Genomic DNA, 15204 nt, shown 5'->3' on the forward strand with positions numbered 1-15204 from the left:
TGTTTGTCTAATGTTACTCCTAGGATTTTTAGATTGTTTTGCAGTATATTCAATAAAGCTGACACCTTCAGCAAGGAAGAAAATTAATTTCCTCCCTTAACTACAGTACTCACTGGTCTCTACTTTCCCACCTCATGTCTGTTATTGCTTCTGTGTCGAGGGACCACATCAGCATTTATCGAATCCTGTGTCACTTTTCTAGTCTTCAAAAATCTATTAAGCACATCGTTTAGAGGGCCCATTAAAATGTTTCTAAACTCCCTCAGTATCCTGGGATGTATCTCATCCGATCCCATGACTTTCAGGCTCATTTTCGAAAGAGAAGGATGTCTATCTTTCGACATAAATCGGAAGATGGACGTCCTCCCAGAGCTGTCCAAATCGGTATAATCGAAACCCGATTTTGGACGTCTCCAACTGCAGTCCGTCGCAAGGATGTCCAAATTTCAAGGGGGGCGCTCGGAAGCGTAGCGAAGGTGGGACTTGAGCGTGCCTAACACTTGGACGTCTTTGACCCATAATTGAAAAAAAACAAGAACATCCCTGACAAACACTTGGACGTTTTCACCCAGATGTGTTTTTATTACGAATAAGGCACAAAAAGGTGCCCGAAATGACCAGATGACCACCGGAGGGAATCGGGGATGACCTCCCGCTACTCCCCCAGTGGTCACTAACCCCCTCCCACCCTCAAAAAACATTGTTAAAAATATGTCGTGCCAGCCTCAAATGTCATACTCAGGTCCATGACAGCGCATGAAGATTCCAGGATCAGTTTTAGTGGGTACTGCAGTGCACTTCAGACAGGCAGACCCAGGCCCATACCCCCCCCTACCTGTTACATTTGTGGAGGAAACAGCAAGCTCTCCAAAACCCACCACAAACCCACTGTACCCATATATAGGTGCCCCCCTTCACCAGTAAGGACTATGCTAGTGGTGTACAGTTGTGGGGTAGTGGGTTTTGGTTTTTTGGGGGGGAGGCTCAGCACACAAGGTAAGGGAGCTATGTTCTTGGGAGCATTTTATGAAGTCCACTGCAGTGCTCCCTAGAGTGCCCGGTTGGTGCCCTGGCATGTCAGGGGGACCAATGCACTACAAATGCTGGCTTCTCCCATCGCATTTGGACATTTTTGACATTGACATCTTTGGTTTCAAAAATCGCCAAAAGCTAGAAACATCCATGTCTAGGGACGTCCAACTTTAAGGATTTAGACATCTCTGACGGTATTTTTGAAACGAAAGATGGACGTCCATCTTTTTTTGAAAATACGGGTTTCCCCACCCCTGGATTTTGCCGTTTTCCAAGGACGTCCAAATCGCAACTTGGACGTTTCTTTTGAAAATGCCCCTCTTTGTCACATTCAGTTTTGGATTCTAAATTCTCACTTCATGATCAGGTTTCTCGTGTTCTTCAGCATGGCTTCTTTGTCCTCTGTTGCTTACGTGCCATCTCTAAAGTACTGAGTTTTCCAGTTTTAAACACCTTAGTTCTTGCTTTCGTCATCTCTTAATTACACTACTGTAATACCTTCTACGCTAGTTTGACTGCTTACCAGCTATGGCGTTTACAAACCCTTCAAAATACCGCAGCCTGGTTTCTCTGTAAGGCTCACAAATTTGATTTAATGTCTCCCCTTTTGATTGGTCTAAATTGACTCCTGATGAAATTTCATTCTTGGTTTAAGATTCTCTGCCTCACTTTTAAAACCCTTCACACTGGCTCACCCTCATACCTTGCATCTGTAGTCATACCTTATACCCCTGCTAGTTCCTTTCACTCCCTTGATGCTCATTGGCTTGTTCTTCCTTCCCCAAGACAGGCTCATTATGAGTCTACCAGGCATGCAACATTTTTCTTTCTCTCCCCCAAGCTGTGGAATAACTTCCCTCCTTCTTTGCGATCAGAGATTTCTTTCCCATTCTTCAAATCCCTATTGAAATCTTACTTTTTCAGTCTTGCTTGGGGCAGCCTACTTTAGGCTATAGCTGCTGACAGTAATGACTTGGGCAGACAAACTTTTGTATGTATGTATGTATGTATGTGTATTTGTTGTTGTTTAGTGGTGTAGTTATGGTTTGATTTGTTGTTTTGGATGACTGATTGCTTTCCTATCAGAATTTGAGTTCTTTTTCTACATTTTATGATTTTGTTATTGATTTTATTTGTAACTGCAACCTTTCACCAATATACCTTAAAAAGTTTTGTTGCTTCTTCTTACATCTTTTGCTGTTTTTTTTCTTCTACCCATGCTTTTGCTATCCTGAATTCTTCATTTTTCTCAGCTTTTGTGTTCCTCTTTTTTGTGAACTTCTGTATTTTGTGAACACTACCGTTGCTTCCTTTATTTTTGCAGCCACCTCTTTTGGAGAGCCACATAGGTTTCTTTTTCCTCTTACCTACTTTCCTTAAATAAAAGGCCTGTTGTGCTTTTTATAACCCCTTTCATTTTAGCCCACTGTTAAAGTGATATACACTAAATATGATTTTAAAAAATACAGTACATAAACATTTTGGGTTAGGAAAAGAGAAAACTTGAGAGGGGGATTGCTGGAAAGGATCAGCCACAAGGACCTCATAAAATATATAGTAAGGCAGATACTTCTTATGTAAAAGTTATATAGGTTTTGCAACAGTGAGTGCTGGAGTGTTGCAGTTCCTAGGGGTGTATGTTTCCATATAGGTCAAAAATAGTTTCACACACCTCCACTTCAAAAATTGCTTCAGTCCCTGTGTCTATATATGTTTTTGGGAAGGGAATCTCACAAGAAGGGTAGCTGCTTCTTCTTATGTTATTAGTTTCATAGTCATAGGTGCTTAACAGCAATTTCTGCTTTGTGTCTCCAGGAGGGTTTAGTTCCTATTGAATACTTTCGATAGTGTAATGTTGTAGACAGCTGTAGACACCAGTGAGACAGCTTTTTCACTGGTGCATAGGTACTGCACAAATAGGAAAAGCATACAAAGCATGGCTCATGGAAGTCTTTCTAACCTTTCTGCATACGCATGTATATAGAGGTATTTGTGTTGTCTCTGCATTTGCCTGTGACCATGCAGGGAGACGAGGATGGTGGTTTAAATAGAGTGATGGGATAAAATAATACAAGTGAAACCATATAATATATCTAACCATTATGGGGTAATTTTATAAAGGCTTTATTTTGCTTGTTAATGCTTGTTTATCCAGGTTAAAGGCACATACAACGGAAAAGCCTTATAAAATTACCCACATAAAATTATCGCCAGGTAAAAATAAGCGTGATCACAAGAGGTTGCATAGTATGTGTTTGGGGGCATAGTTTGCACAGAGTGTGGGTGAATTCCTGAATTTTGTGCATTGTTTATAAATGTACTTAATGGAAGTATATTTACACTTACTTCCAAGCAAGTGTAAATGTATGCAATTTCTGCAAGGTTTGTGCTGAAATTTTTATTTATTTATTTATTTTAATAATAATTTTTATTGATGACAAATCTATACAGAGGAATGGAAGCTTCATCTACATGAATACACCATATTTGATAGGTACAAACTAAACTTGGATATTATAACAATGCAGTTTGTCATTTTACTTTTATAACTTTCCCTTCACCTCTCTCCCTTACTTCCTTTTTATTTGTACTATACGTGGTACATTATTGTCTCCCCTTTTCATCCTCCCTCGAAATAATCTTATCTCTTAGCCTAACTAACCATTGAATATTCTACTACGAGCAAGTGGAGTCAAGGTATCACAAAATGGGGACCAGCGCTGCAAAAATTGATCTCCCTTCCGTGAGGCAAGGTCTGGTACTGTCTTGCGTTCTGAGGTGCTTAAAGTTATCATATAGGACCTACCAAGCTGAAGAGAAGGACTATCTGATTGTAGTCATGTCTTAAGTATAGTTTTTTTCCCCCATCATCACTACACGCCTTAGAAATTCTTTCAAACCTGCTCTGGTTGGTCCTCTAACAACAAAGACATCAAACAGCAAGGTGGGGGGTTCGCCTCCATGATGTATTCCACATCCGAGAAGCATGTGCGCACACCAGGGTCCAAAACACTAATACAGGAGGACAGTGCCAAAACATGCGACCCAGGTGTGCCTCCATCCTAGAGCACTTTGGACAGTCATCCCCAATTCATAAAGTAGCTCTAAATGCTCTGTGCAGGGGTATATAGAGACACGTAATGAATTTATATTGCAGTTCCCACAAATCTGCACGCTCAAAAACTTTGTAACATCTTATTATGCAGGATTGTAAATGTACACCTTGGATGTGGAGCCCCAACTCAAGTGACCACTTCTGCGCTAGAGGCCCATATGTCACTGCTGTCGCATCTTCCCTCAATTTAGTATGAAATTATTTGAGAGGCACGACCAACTGGGCCTCCAGATCAAGTATTTCCACAAGCTTCTCCCACATACACAATGTGAGAGTATCCCTCGGCAGAGATGTTATATAATGCTCTAGTTGAAAATATGCCAGAAAATCTTGTGTGGAGAAGTCGTGATTAACCTGTAGATCTTGGAGGGATTTCAAAGTACCATCCTCATTTAAAATTTGAAAAAGAAAAAATGTCCCTTTTCTCCTCAATTGTCCAAAAGCGGCTGAGGAACTTCCCACCTGAAAATTTGCATTACCACTAAGTGGCAACAGTGGCGTAGAGTGTTTGTGGATCTTATAATATTTGCAGATCCATCGCCATGCCTTCCTTAATGGTGAAAAAAGAAAAGTCAGGTTTGCTGGTGTCTGCACTAGGCCTGGTCTCGCATGTAACCAATAACTAAAATGAGTGTCTCCAAACATCGAGCACTCTGTGTCTGGGAAGGAAACGAATGATGTACCTCTGAACCAGTCAGACAGATGCCGCATACAGCCAGCCACAGATAGTAGTTTAATATTGAGGGCCCTTAGGCCGCCCCTGTCTCTAGGCAAATATGTCTGTGTTATTGAGACACAAGCCCGGCGACCCGTCCACAGAAACTGTCGTAACAAGTGGTAGAGACCCATTTCGTCTTTATAGGTAAGGAAAAGAGACAGTACCTGAGCTACATATATCCATTTGCGGACTGTTATCATATCATATTATATAAATCAACCCTGACCCAAAGAGATAATGGGAGGTTCTGCCACATCAACAGTGATGCCCATGTAGAGGTTCACAATGGTGCAAGATAGATTTTATATATCTGTGCTGAAATTTTATAAAGACACGTGGAGGGGCATAATCGAACGCGAACGCCCATCTCCATGGGCATCTATGTCCAAGAACAGGTACGTGAAGGGGTGGGACAGACAGTATTTTCGAAAAAAATGGGCGTCCATCTTTTGTTTCGAAAATACGGTTTGTACGGACCAAAATGCCATGGATTTAGTCATTTGTGAGCTGGGTGTTTGTTTTTTTTAGCAATAATGGAAAATAAAAACGCCCAACTCAGAAACGTCCTAATCCAAGCCATTTGGTCGTGGGAGGGGCCAGGATTCATAGTACACTTGCCCCCCTGACATGCCAGGACACCAACTGGACACCCTAGAGGTTAGTGCGGTGGATTTCAGACAACACTCCCACATGCATAGGTCCCTTACCACGGGTGCTGAGCCCCCAAAACCCACTACCCACAAATGTACAACACTACCATAGCTCTTAGGGTTGAAGGGGGCACCTACATGTGGGTACAGTGGGTTTTGGAGGCCTCCCATTTACCAGCACAAGTGTTACAGGTAGGGGGGATGGGCCTGGGTCTGCCTGCCTGAAGTGCACTGCGGTACCCACTAAAAGTGCTCCAGGGACCTGCATACACGCAGGCCTCTAGGACTTGTTGCTGCTGTATAATCTTGGCACACCAGTTGACACCTGAAGACTAATGTTTCAGAAAACGTCCTTTATTGGAATAAGCACATTTACTCACAGTTAACTACAGATCAGAGGTTGTGCCCCACTGGCAAAGAGTCGCCCTGGTACTGAGATGAGCAGTAGGTCAGAGCTGGCAGAATGCTGTACAATGCCCTCTTTCAGCAACATTCAAGGGAAGAACTAAGTTCTGTAACGTGGCTAACACATGAAAGGGATCTAAAACTGGCTGACAAAAATGACCACTACCTCATGGACTACCAGAAACAAAACAGGACACACTCTAACCCAGTAAGCAGGGGGAAAAGCACCATGGGAGTAGAGCCTACCAACTACCAACATTGTGAGCATTTAACACAAGCTACTGGGATCACAGAGTCCAATACCCTACACCCACCACAATGCATTGCTGATGTGACTCTGCAGTGCGCATAACAGAAAAGGTGTCACACTCACCCGAGACCCACATCAGAACCAGGGAAAGGCTGTCACAGGATAGAACACATTCTGCTGTCATGGAGGTGGGTACGGCATTTGAGGCTGGCATAGAGGCTGGAAAAAAGTTTTTAAAGTGGGTTTTTTTTGGTGGGAGGGGTTAGTGACCACTGGGGGAGTCAGGGGAGGTGATCCCCTATTCCCTCCGGTGGTCAGTTGGGGCACTTTTTTGGGACTTGGACCTGAAAAAAAAGGGTCCAAATAAAGCGGACCAAATTCTCGTTAAAAACGCCCTTCTTGTTTCGATTATCAGCTAAAGACGCCCATCTCTCCTCGGCCGATAACCACACCCCAGTCCTGCCTTCACCATGCCTCTGACACACCCCCATCAACTTTGTTCATTCCTGCGACGGAGTGCAGTTGAAGACGATCAAAATTGGCTTTTGATTATACCGATTTGTTCACCCACGGGAGAAAGACGCCCATCTCCCGATTTGGGTCGAAATATGGACGTCTTTCTCTTTCGAAAATAAGCTGGATAGATGCCTATGGGGGCTCATTTTCAAAGCACTTAGACTTACAAAGTTCCATAAGTTGCTATGGGGCTCATTTTTTAAACAGAAAAGCATCTAAAAAGTGGTATAAAGCAGCATTTTTTTTTGTTACATTTGTACCCCGCGCTTTCCCACTCATGGCAGGCTCAATCAGTATTTTCAAAACCTATTTTTCAGACATTTTTCTATGCTGTTCTTCTGCAGTGTGTCCATATCTCAAGGGAGCATGTCAGGGGCATGCTAAGGGCATGATTTGGATGGTCCTAAGACTTAGGAACTTAGACATTTTTCAGTCATAATGGAACAAAACAAAACTGTCCAGGACTATAACGAAGGCATTTTGAGCTACACCTGTTTTTATAATGAATAAGGCACAAAAGGGGTGCCCTAAATGACCAGATGATCACTGGAGGGAATCAGGGATGACCCCTCCCAATATCCCCCCCAGTGGTCACTGACCCTCTCCCACCTCCCAAAAATGTGAAGTCATTACCAGCCTGTGTGGCAGTCACAGATGTTAGTCAGCATATTAGAGCAGCATGCAGGTCCCTGAAGTACTGTAGTGGTGGGTGCAGTGCACTATGAAGTAGGAGAGTCAGGTCCCTATCCTCTACCTGTCACACTTGTGGTGGAAACTGTGACCCCTCCCACATATAGGTGCCCCCTCACCCATAAGGGCTATTGTAATGATGTACAGTGGGAGGTAATGGGTTTTAGAGTGCTCATGGGACAAGATACAGGAACAAAGATGAGATGTGTACCTAGAAGCATTTTTATGATGTGCACAGAAGTGCCTTCTAGGATGCTGCATTGCTCTCCTGGAATGTTTTGGAGACCAGTGTACTAAAATTGCAGGCTCCTCCTACATCCCAATGCCATGAATCTGAATGTTTTGCACTTATTCATGTTTTTGTTTTAAAAAATAGACCAAAAAATAAAACATCCAAAACACAAAACCTTGTTCGAAACAGTATTTTTGAAAAAAAAAAAAAAAATAGACATTTTTCATTTTCGAAAGTGACCTTCTTTCCTATTCGGATTTTGGACATTTTATGCAAAACGTCTAAAATCGGACTTAGACGTCATATCGAAAATGCCCCGCCACGTAACTTTGTAAGTCTAAGCGCTTTGAAAATATGCCTCCATGTCTTTTATATAATAGCTCCAAAATAGGTGCCAAATTGGCCTCTCCGTCTAGATAATCTGTTCAAATAATCACACTCTGATAGTGGAGGGGGGGGGGGGGGTATGCTATTAAGTTGGCTGTAATATGTATGCAACAATTTCATGCATAAATTTAAACACCAAAATTCTGCCTAAGTGCTATTCTGATATCTTGTATAGGGGGGTCTTTTGAAAAGCCATGCTAGCATTTTTAGCTTGTGGTAAAAGTCAGCTGGCAATAAACGTTGTGATGCCCATTATATTCCTATGGGCGTCTCAGCATTTACTGCCAACTGACTTTTAACGTGAGCTAAAAACACTAGCATGGCTTTGTAAAAGACCCCCATAGTGTGTATTTAACAGGTGGGCATACACATAGGCGGGAGCAGGTGTGGGACTCTCACTTATGCATGTAACTTATAGAAAACTGTATTTAAATCTAGCATAAGTAATCACGCAGCAGATGTAGAACTTTTTGATATGATTTTAAGAGATGCAATTGGTTGCTAAATAAACTTCTCATAAGTGGATGCAGGTGAGACATGAAAAAATAAACCATGCACGTTAAGGAGATGCGAAATGTCTTGAATATATCTATAATAACACCTCACGTACTGTATGGAACCTCATGTTTATTATTTAGGAAGCAGCTCCCTTCAAAAGTGTTAGTCAGGTTTGAGCTTTGGGTGCAAAGGGACTTGCGAAAAGGAACGTGTTTTTTGTTTTCAGTCAGTACGTGCAGATCATGGCTTGATACTGTACTTGGCAGAACAGCAAATCAGCATGTCCCTCTCATAACAGTTAGTCTACACTGACATGATTGCATACTATAATTAAGGCACCAAGCCGTGCATTCCATGAGCTGTGACCTAAGTAAAATAAGTGGAATGACTGTAAAGAAAAAGATCTGCTCATTCAGACTTACTCATGTTCCAATACAGCTCTATTTGCCTTGCTACCTAGTGTTGAGTGGGCTGCTTTCTACACTAAGTGAACATCTCTTTAAAGAGCTACAGCAACGTGTCCTGCATATAGGTAAAACCTTGCTTCTCCAGAGAGTGCCTGAGCTAAATAGATTTGAAATATACTGTGTCCATACAGTTTGTTGTAGAGCAAGTTAGTTTATAAATATTGCAGTTTAACCTCCAATGTGCTCAGTCAGTTATTGCGTTAGAGGAAAGGCTTTATCAGCACCTGTCACCTTCCTTTGAAAGCTGCTTTATTTTTGTACATCCTACAACAAAGTTGACACTTGGAAGAAAATATTACAAATTTTAACCATGTGGAATAATGCAACGTACTTTGTACAATCTGAACTGTTGGTAAATTTTATAGTGTAATATTTTTATTTTTATTGTTTCCCTTACCGGGTCCATAATGAATCTCTTGAAGAAAAACTTGAAAGCCTTGAGGCTGAAGATCTCATGTCTCACTTGTCGCTGTGTCAAAATTACCTGTACAGAAATACAGTACACCGCATCAAAACTACTGGGTTAAAAGAAACACATCAGATTTAAATTGGAAATTATAAACAATATTTCAGTAAATGCAGTGGTATTGTCAAGTATTTGATGTATGGTGTACAGCACTGCGTATGCCTTGTAGCGCTATAGAAATGATAAGTAGTAGTATTTGAGATTTCTGCATCACTTTCTTGAAAACAGCAATGCTCAATGTGTTACTAGTTACAGATATTTTGATTATAATACATATAATAGAGTTCAAACTCAAAATGAAAGACATAACTGCTACCTCACTAAAACCAAATAGAACACAGTGATCAAGATTGATGAACAGAAAATTCTTCAAACCAATTCAGATCCTCCTCATCTCAAATTCAATCTCTTGCAATCCTTCCCTAGCAAAGGTGTCCCTATAGAATGGTAAGTGCCCCTCCTTCCAAAAAAAAAGTGACTTGCAATACTTCACATTGGGCCCAGGTTAACCCAAACTGCCATCTGACCCTCCTCTCTTTTTCCCCATCTAGCTGCTGTGTAATAGGCGATGTTACATTGCGCATCATCTGCTGCTATGGACCAGTCTCCTGGCAGGAACTGCACAAATCTCTTGGCTCATATTGTGAGACTGGCTTTCATCAGAAGAAGGCAATGTGTGATTCAAGCCTACAGTTGAGGAGGAGGATTTGAGTGCAAATAGCTGTATTGCACTGAGCCCCCAGAGGAGAGAAACCTAGGTGGGGAGACTAGGAAGGGGGTAGTGTCCCTGATGGGAGTGGGAGAAGAACAAAGGACCTCTGGAAGGGAAAAGGGGAATAAGAAATAGGGAATGAGGGGTTGAGAAGATAGTAAGAGCATCTATCAGAAAGGAGGGAGAAAGAGAAGGAAAAGTGTGTGTGTGGAGAAGAGGAGAAGAGATTACATAAGAACAGCCATACTGGGTCAGACCAATGGTCCATCTAGCCTAGTACCTGCTTCCAACAATGGCCAATCCAGGTCACAAGTACCTGGCAGAAACCCAAATAGTTTTAGAGGGAGAGAGGGGCGAGAAAGGGGCAACACCATCTAGAGAAAAGGCATCATAAAAGGGAAGACATCTGTGAGAGGTGAAAAGGGAGAAGAGCATCTGGAGGGGGTGAGAAAGGGGGAAAGGAGTGTGGGAATGGATGACAAGGAAAGAAGAACATTGTACGAAGAACTGAGAAAAGGAGAAGAGAGTCTAGGAGAGAGAAAGAGAGGGAAGAGTACAGGGATAAAGAGGGTGAAATGGGGGCATATTGTCTGGAGAGAGAAGGAGAATATGAGAGGCGGTATGAAGAAGTTGGAGTTGCTGGGAAAGTGTTGAGAGGCACTGTAAAAAGACAGGAGGCTGCACAAGAGGGTAAAAGAGAAGAAAGGGGGAGATCTATGAAGGAAGAGAGAAAGTGTGGAAACAGGGTCAGAGAGGAGGTTAAGAGGGAAGTGGAAAGCTGGACAATAGGTGAGAGGTGAAAAGAAAGATACCGAGGACTGGATTACAAAAGGAGGGCTACTATCTATGAGCTGAGAGACAGAGAAGAAAGAAATGCAGAAAAAAAGATGAACAGGAAAAAAAATCAAGGAAACAGGGAGAAAAAACAGAAAAAGTAAAGGAGACTCTGGGAAAGGATTTAGACAAAGATTTTAAAAAAGAGATTGGGACCAGACCTATTAGAATAATTAAGCACAGACAAGAAAGGTTAAAATGAAAATAATTTAGTTTTAAAAAACAGAATATGGTGTCTTTTCAAATGCATTTTTTAAAGAACTTTTGCATTTTGCTCAGTATAGGGAGAACACATTTGTTTCTCTTTCTCCAGTATTGAACTATTCACAGAGTCTTGCGTCTTATGATTTCATTTTCATTTTTTGTCTGTGAGTTTCAGTTTCTAATTTATGAGAGTTATTTTGATCTGCATGGATGACCAAAGTATGGTATTCTGCTAGCATGTGCATTAATGTGTGTGTAAGAATATATAGAGGGGCATAATCGAACGCGAACGCCCATCTCCATGGGCGACTATCTCTGAGGACAGGTCCGCGAAGGAGCGGGACAGACCGTATTTTCGAAAAAGATGGGTGTCCATCTTTTGTTTCGATAATATGGTTGGTGCTAGACAAATGCATTGGATTTGGGCGGATTTGAGATGGGCGGTATCGGTTTTCAGCGATAATGGAAACCGAAGCCGTCCAGCTCAAAAACTAACAACTCCAAGGCATTTGGTCGTGAGAGGGGCCAGGATTCGTAGTGCACTGGTCCCCCTCACATGCCAGGACACCAACCGGGCACCCTAGGGGGCACTTGTAAAAAGTAAAAAAAAAAATTAAAATACCTCCCAAGTCCATAGATCCCTTACCTTGGGTGCTGAGCCTACTACTACTACTACTACTATTTAGCATTTCTATAGCGCTACAAGGCATATGCAGCGCTGCACAAACATAGAAGAAAGACAGTCCCTGCTCAAAGAGCTTACAATCTAATAGACAAAAAATAAATAAAGTAAGCAAATCAAATCAATTAATGTGAACGGGAAGGAAGAGAGGAGGGTAGGTGGAGGCGAGCCCTCCAAATCCCCCCCAAAACTCACTCCCCACAACTCTACACCATTACCATAGCACTTAGATGTGGGTACAGTGGGTTTTGGGGGCAGTTTGGAGGGCTCCCATTTACCAGCACAAGTGTAACAGGTAGGGGGGATGGGCCTGGGTCCACCTGCCTGAAGTCCACTGCACCCACTAACAACTGCTCCAGGGACCTGCATATTGCTGTGATGGAGCTGGGTATGACATTTGAGGCTGGCATACAGGCTGGCAAAAAAAAGATTTTAAAGTTCTTTTTTTTTGGTGGGAGGAGGTTAGTGACCACTGGGGGAGTTAGGGGAGGTCATCCCCGATTCCCTCCGGTGGTCATCTGGGCAGTTGGGGCACTTTTTGGGGACTTGTTCATGAAAAAAAAGGGTCTAAAAAAAGCAGCCCAAATTCTTGCTACTGCCGCCCTTCTTTTTTCCTTTATCGGGCGAGGGTGCCCATCTCTCCTCGGCCGATAAACACGCCCCAGTCCTGCCTTCACCATGCCTCCGACATGCCCCCGTCAACTTTGTTCGTTCCCGCGACAGACTGCAGTTGGAGGCGCCCAAAATCAGCTTTCGATTATACCGATTTGGGCGCCCATGAGAGAAGGGTGCCCATCTCCCGATTTGGGTTGAAATATGAGCGTCTTTCTCTTTTGAAAATAAGCTGGATAGTATTCTGGTTGGATCTATTTTTCTGTTAGGGCGGTGTATCGATATTCTAGGGTCTGGTATGGTATTTTCTGTGTTGCATTTCATAGGTAGGATTTTGTTATTTGAGACCTGACAGTTGGTGCTGTTATAGTTATTTTATATGGTTTATTAAGAATTTGATATATTACCTTTCTAGACTGGCAAACAAGCTGGTGTTCAATACTAATAAGTTAAAAGAGAGAAAGGAAATCCATTTTTTTAGACAGGAAAGTGCTCTAATCAATAAAGCACCAAAGGATTGCAATCAAAGAAGAAGCAGGTGCAGCAGACCTCACACCCGCCAACCTCTCATAAGCACAACACCTCCCCCTCCCCCCCCCAAATGGGGAACAGAAATTTGTCAAAACACTTTCATTCTACTGCCTCATAAGCAAGCTCAAAGAAATGAGTTTTAACTTTTTATGGTGGGATTCAACTCATAAACATGGAGATGGGGGGGTGGGACATTCGAATGAAAAAGAATATGAGGCACATTATAAATTCCAACCTGGCTTGAGTAACACCAGGTACTGACAATCAGTGTTTGGACATAGACTGAAGTTCCCTAGAAAGGAAAATGGGACTTGCTATACCACCTGTCTGTGGTATTTTGCAACTACATTCAAAGTGATTTACATATATACAGGTACTTATTTTGTACCTGGGGCAATGGAGGGTTAAGTGACTTGCCCACAGTCACAAGGAGCTGCAGTGGGAATTGAACCCAGTTCCCCAAGATTAAAGTCCACTGCACTAACCACTAGGCTACTCCTCCACATAAGGAGTAATCAAAGATGCTAAATAGCACGGAGCATCTGTACTTCAAGCTTTATGAGTCAAGGCAAGAATTTTAAACTGGAAGCCAGTGGTGATGAACAAGCAATGGGATGACAGGATCAATTTTTTTTTCTTTTGGTTCTTATTAACTGCTATATCCCCTGAACAAGGGTCCAATGCAGTTTACAGATTAAAAGCAAAAACAATACATCTTAAGGGAAAAAAAAACCTACAGTATTTAAAAATATATATTTTTAATGAGAAACTGCCAACACAGGTACAACAGAACATCAAAATAGTCAGCATGATTAACCAAAAATAAATTCAACATATGCAATGAAGATCAGCTAAGTTCCATACATTTTTTCCTTAATTCCCCCCAAACCCCCTGTAATCCCCTCCCCACTCACTTTTAATGCTGTCAGAGAAATACAATCATGGTCACCCATGTGGACTCTTCAAGGCCTCTCCCACCCAAGAGACTAGCACACAAAATGCATTTACCTCCTACCAATATTTTCCCACCACCCAGTCCTACATCCCCCCCCCCCACACACACACACACAGTCTGGAAGCTCCAGTCAAACCACATTACATATTCAACAAATAACTGTTGGCTTTAGGAGAAAGACCCTCTCAAATGGAGAGCTAAATTTGCTGAAAAGTTCTCTAAGCCTTAAGCGATCCTCTCTTCACAGCTAATTGCTCCATTTTCAAGAGATGATACAGTTCATTTCTTCATCCAGTCAAAGAAGGAGGTTGAGGCTGCTTCCAATGCCTCAGAATACATTTATGAGCTAAAACACAAACATTCTTCAATAATGAGTTTTCTCCTTTTCGCAATCCAAGATTTACCAAATTAGAAAACAATTGTATGTCAGCCCTCAGAGTTATACGTGTCCATGCCCCAAGGCCCCCTGTGGCTACCCTACTGTTGCCGGGAGTCATCTCAACTCAAGGGCACATCTAGAATGCTGACAACATCAGACACCAAGGGCCCCCCCAAAATTTATCTGTCTTTATGCTCAAGAAAAACCCTTAACTGCCAATGCTGAGAGACCCCCTTCCCCCCACGCATTCTCAGATCATGCATGAACTAAGCACGTATGGGGGAGGGGGGCTCTCGATGTTGGTGGCTGGAAGTGTGCCGCCAACTGCCCTAGAGTTAAGATATCTTAGGGAGGCTCTGGAGAGGACTTTAGCCAGCGGAGTTTGGGGAACCTCACCAAGCCAAGGTATTTTTACTGGTTTGGGGAGGGGGGCGAGGGAGATGAAATGTGTGGCCCACAGTGTACTTCCAGGCCCACCCAGAAATTTAGGTCTGGCTATGCTACTGTTAGGAACCTTTATCATTTGGCATCCTAGGCAGTTACCTATGTTTCCTATCCCTAAATAGAGACATGTTGCATTCATTCAGCGTTAAACAATACAGTTTTGTGACACATAAGCACATTTGCTACTTTCAGATCTAATGCTGAACCCCAGGCATGACGACTTGGCCTGGGTTTATGGAGGGCAGTATTAAATTGGTGGATAGGAGGGATCAGAGTTCAAATGCAGGCTGAGGTTTTATGCCCCTAAGCAATATGAATGTTGTAGAACCAAGCAGAAGCGTTCATATTTTAAATCAGCGATACAGTGTAGGAACGTTTCTACACAGGAGAGGTATTTGTTTATCTACCGGACTTGGCGAATGTCT

General features: G+C 42.4%; 1 protein-coding gene across 2 annotated transcripts in view; it reads right to left on the minus strand.

Moving 5' to 3' along the window:
- ASAP1 (ArfGAP with SH3 domain, ankyrin repeat and PH domain 1) overlaps window positions 1–15204 on the minus strand; it is an 803986-nt gene that overhangs the window by 735338 nt on the left and 53444 nt on the right. For both annotated transcript variants that reach the window (XM_030219214.1, XM_030219206.1), the window contains exon 2: window positions 9358–9444. In XM_030219214.1, coding sequence (XP_030075074.1) covers window positions 9358–9416 — 59 coding nt within the window. In that variant the 5' untranslated portion in view covers window positions 9417–9444. The remainder of the gene's footprint in view (window positions 1–9357; window positions 9445–15204) is intronic.

The sequence above is a fragment of the Microcaecilia unicolor genome, chromosome 1, assembly GCF_901765095.1.
Source record: "Microcaecilia unicolor chromosome 1, aMicUni1.1, whole genome shotgun sequence".
Lineage (NCBI taxonomy): Eukaryota > Metazoa > Chordata > Amphibia > Gymnophiona > Siphonopidae > Microcaecilia > Microcaecilia unicolor.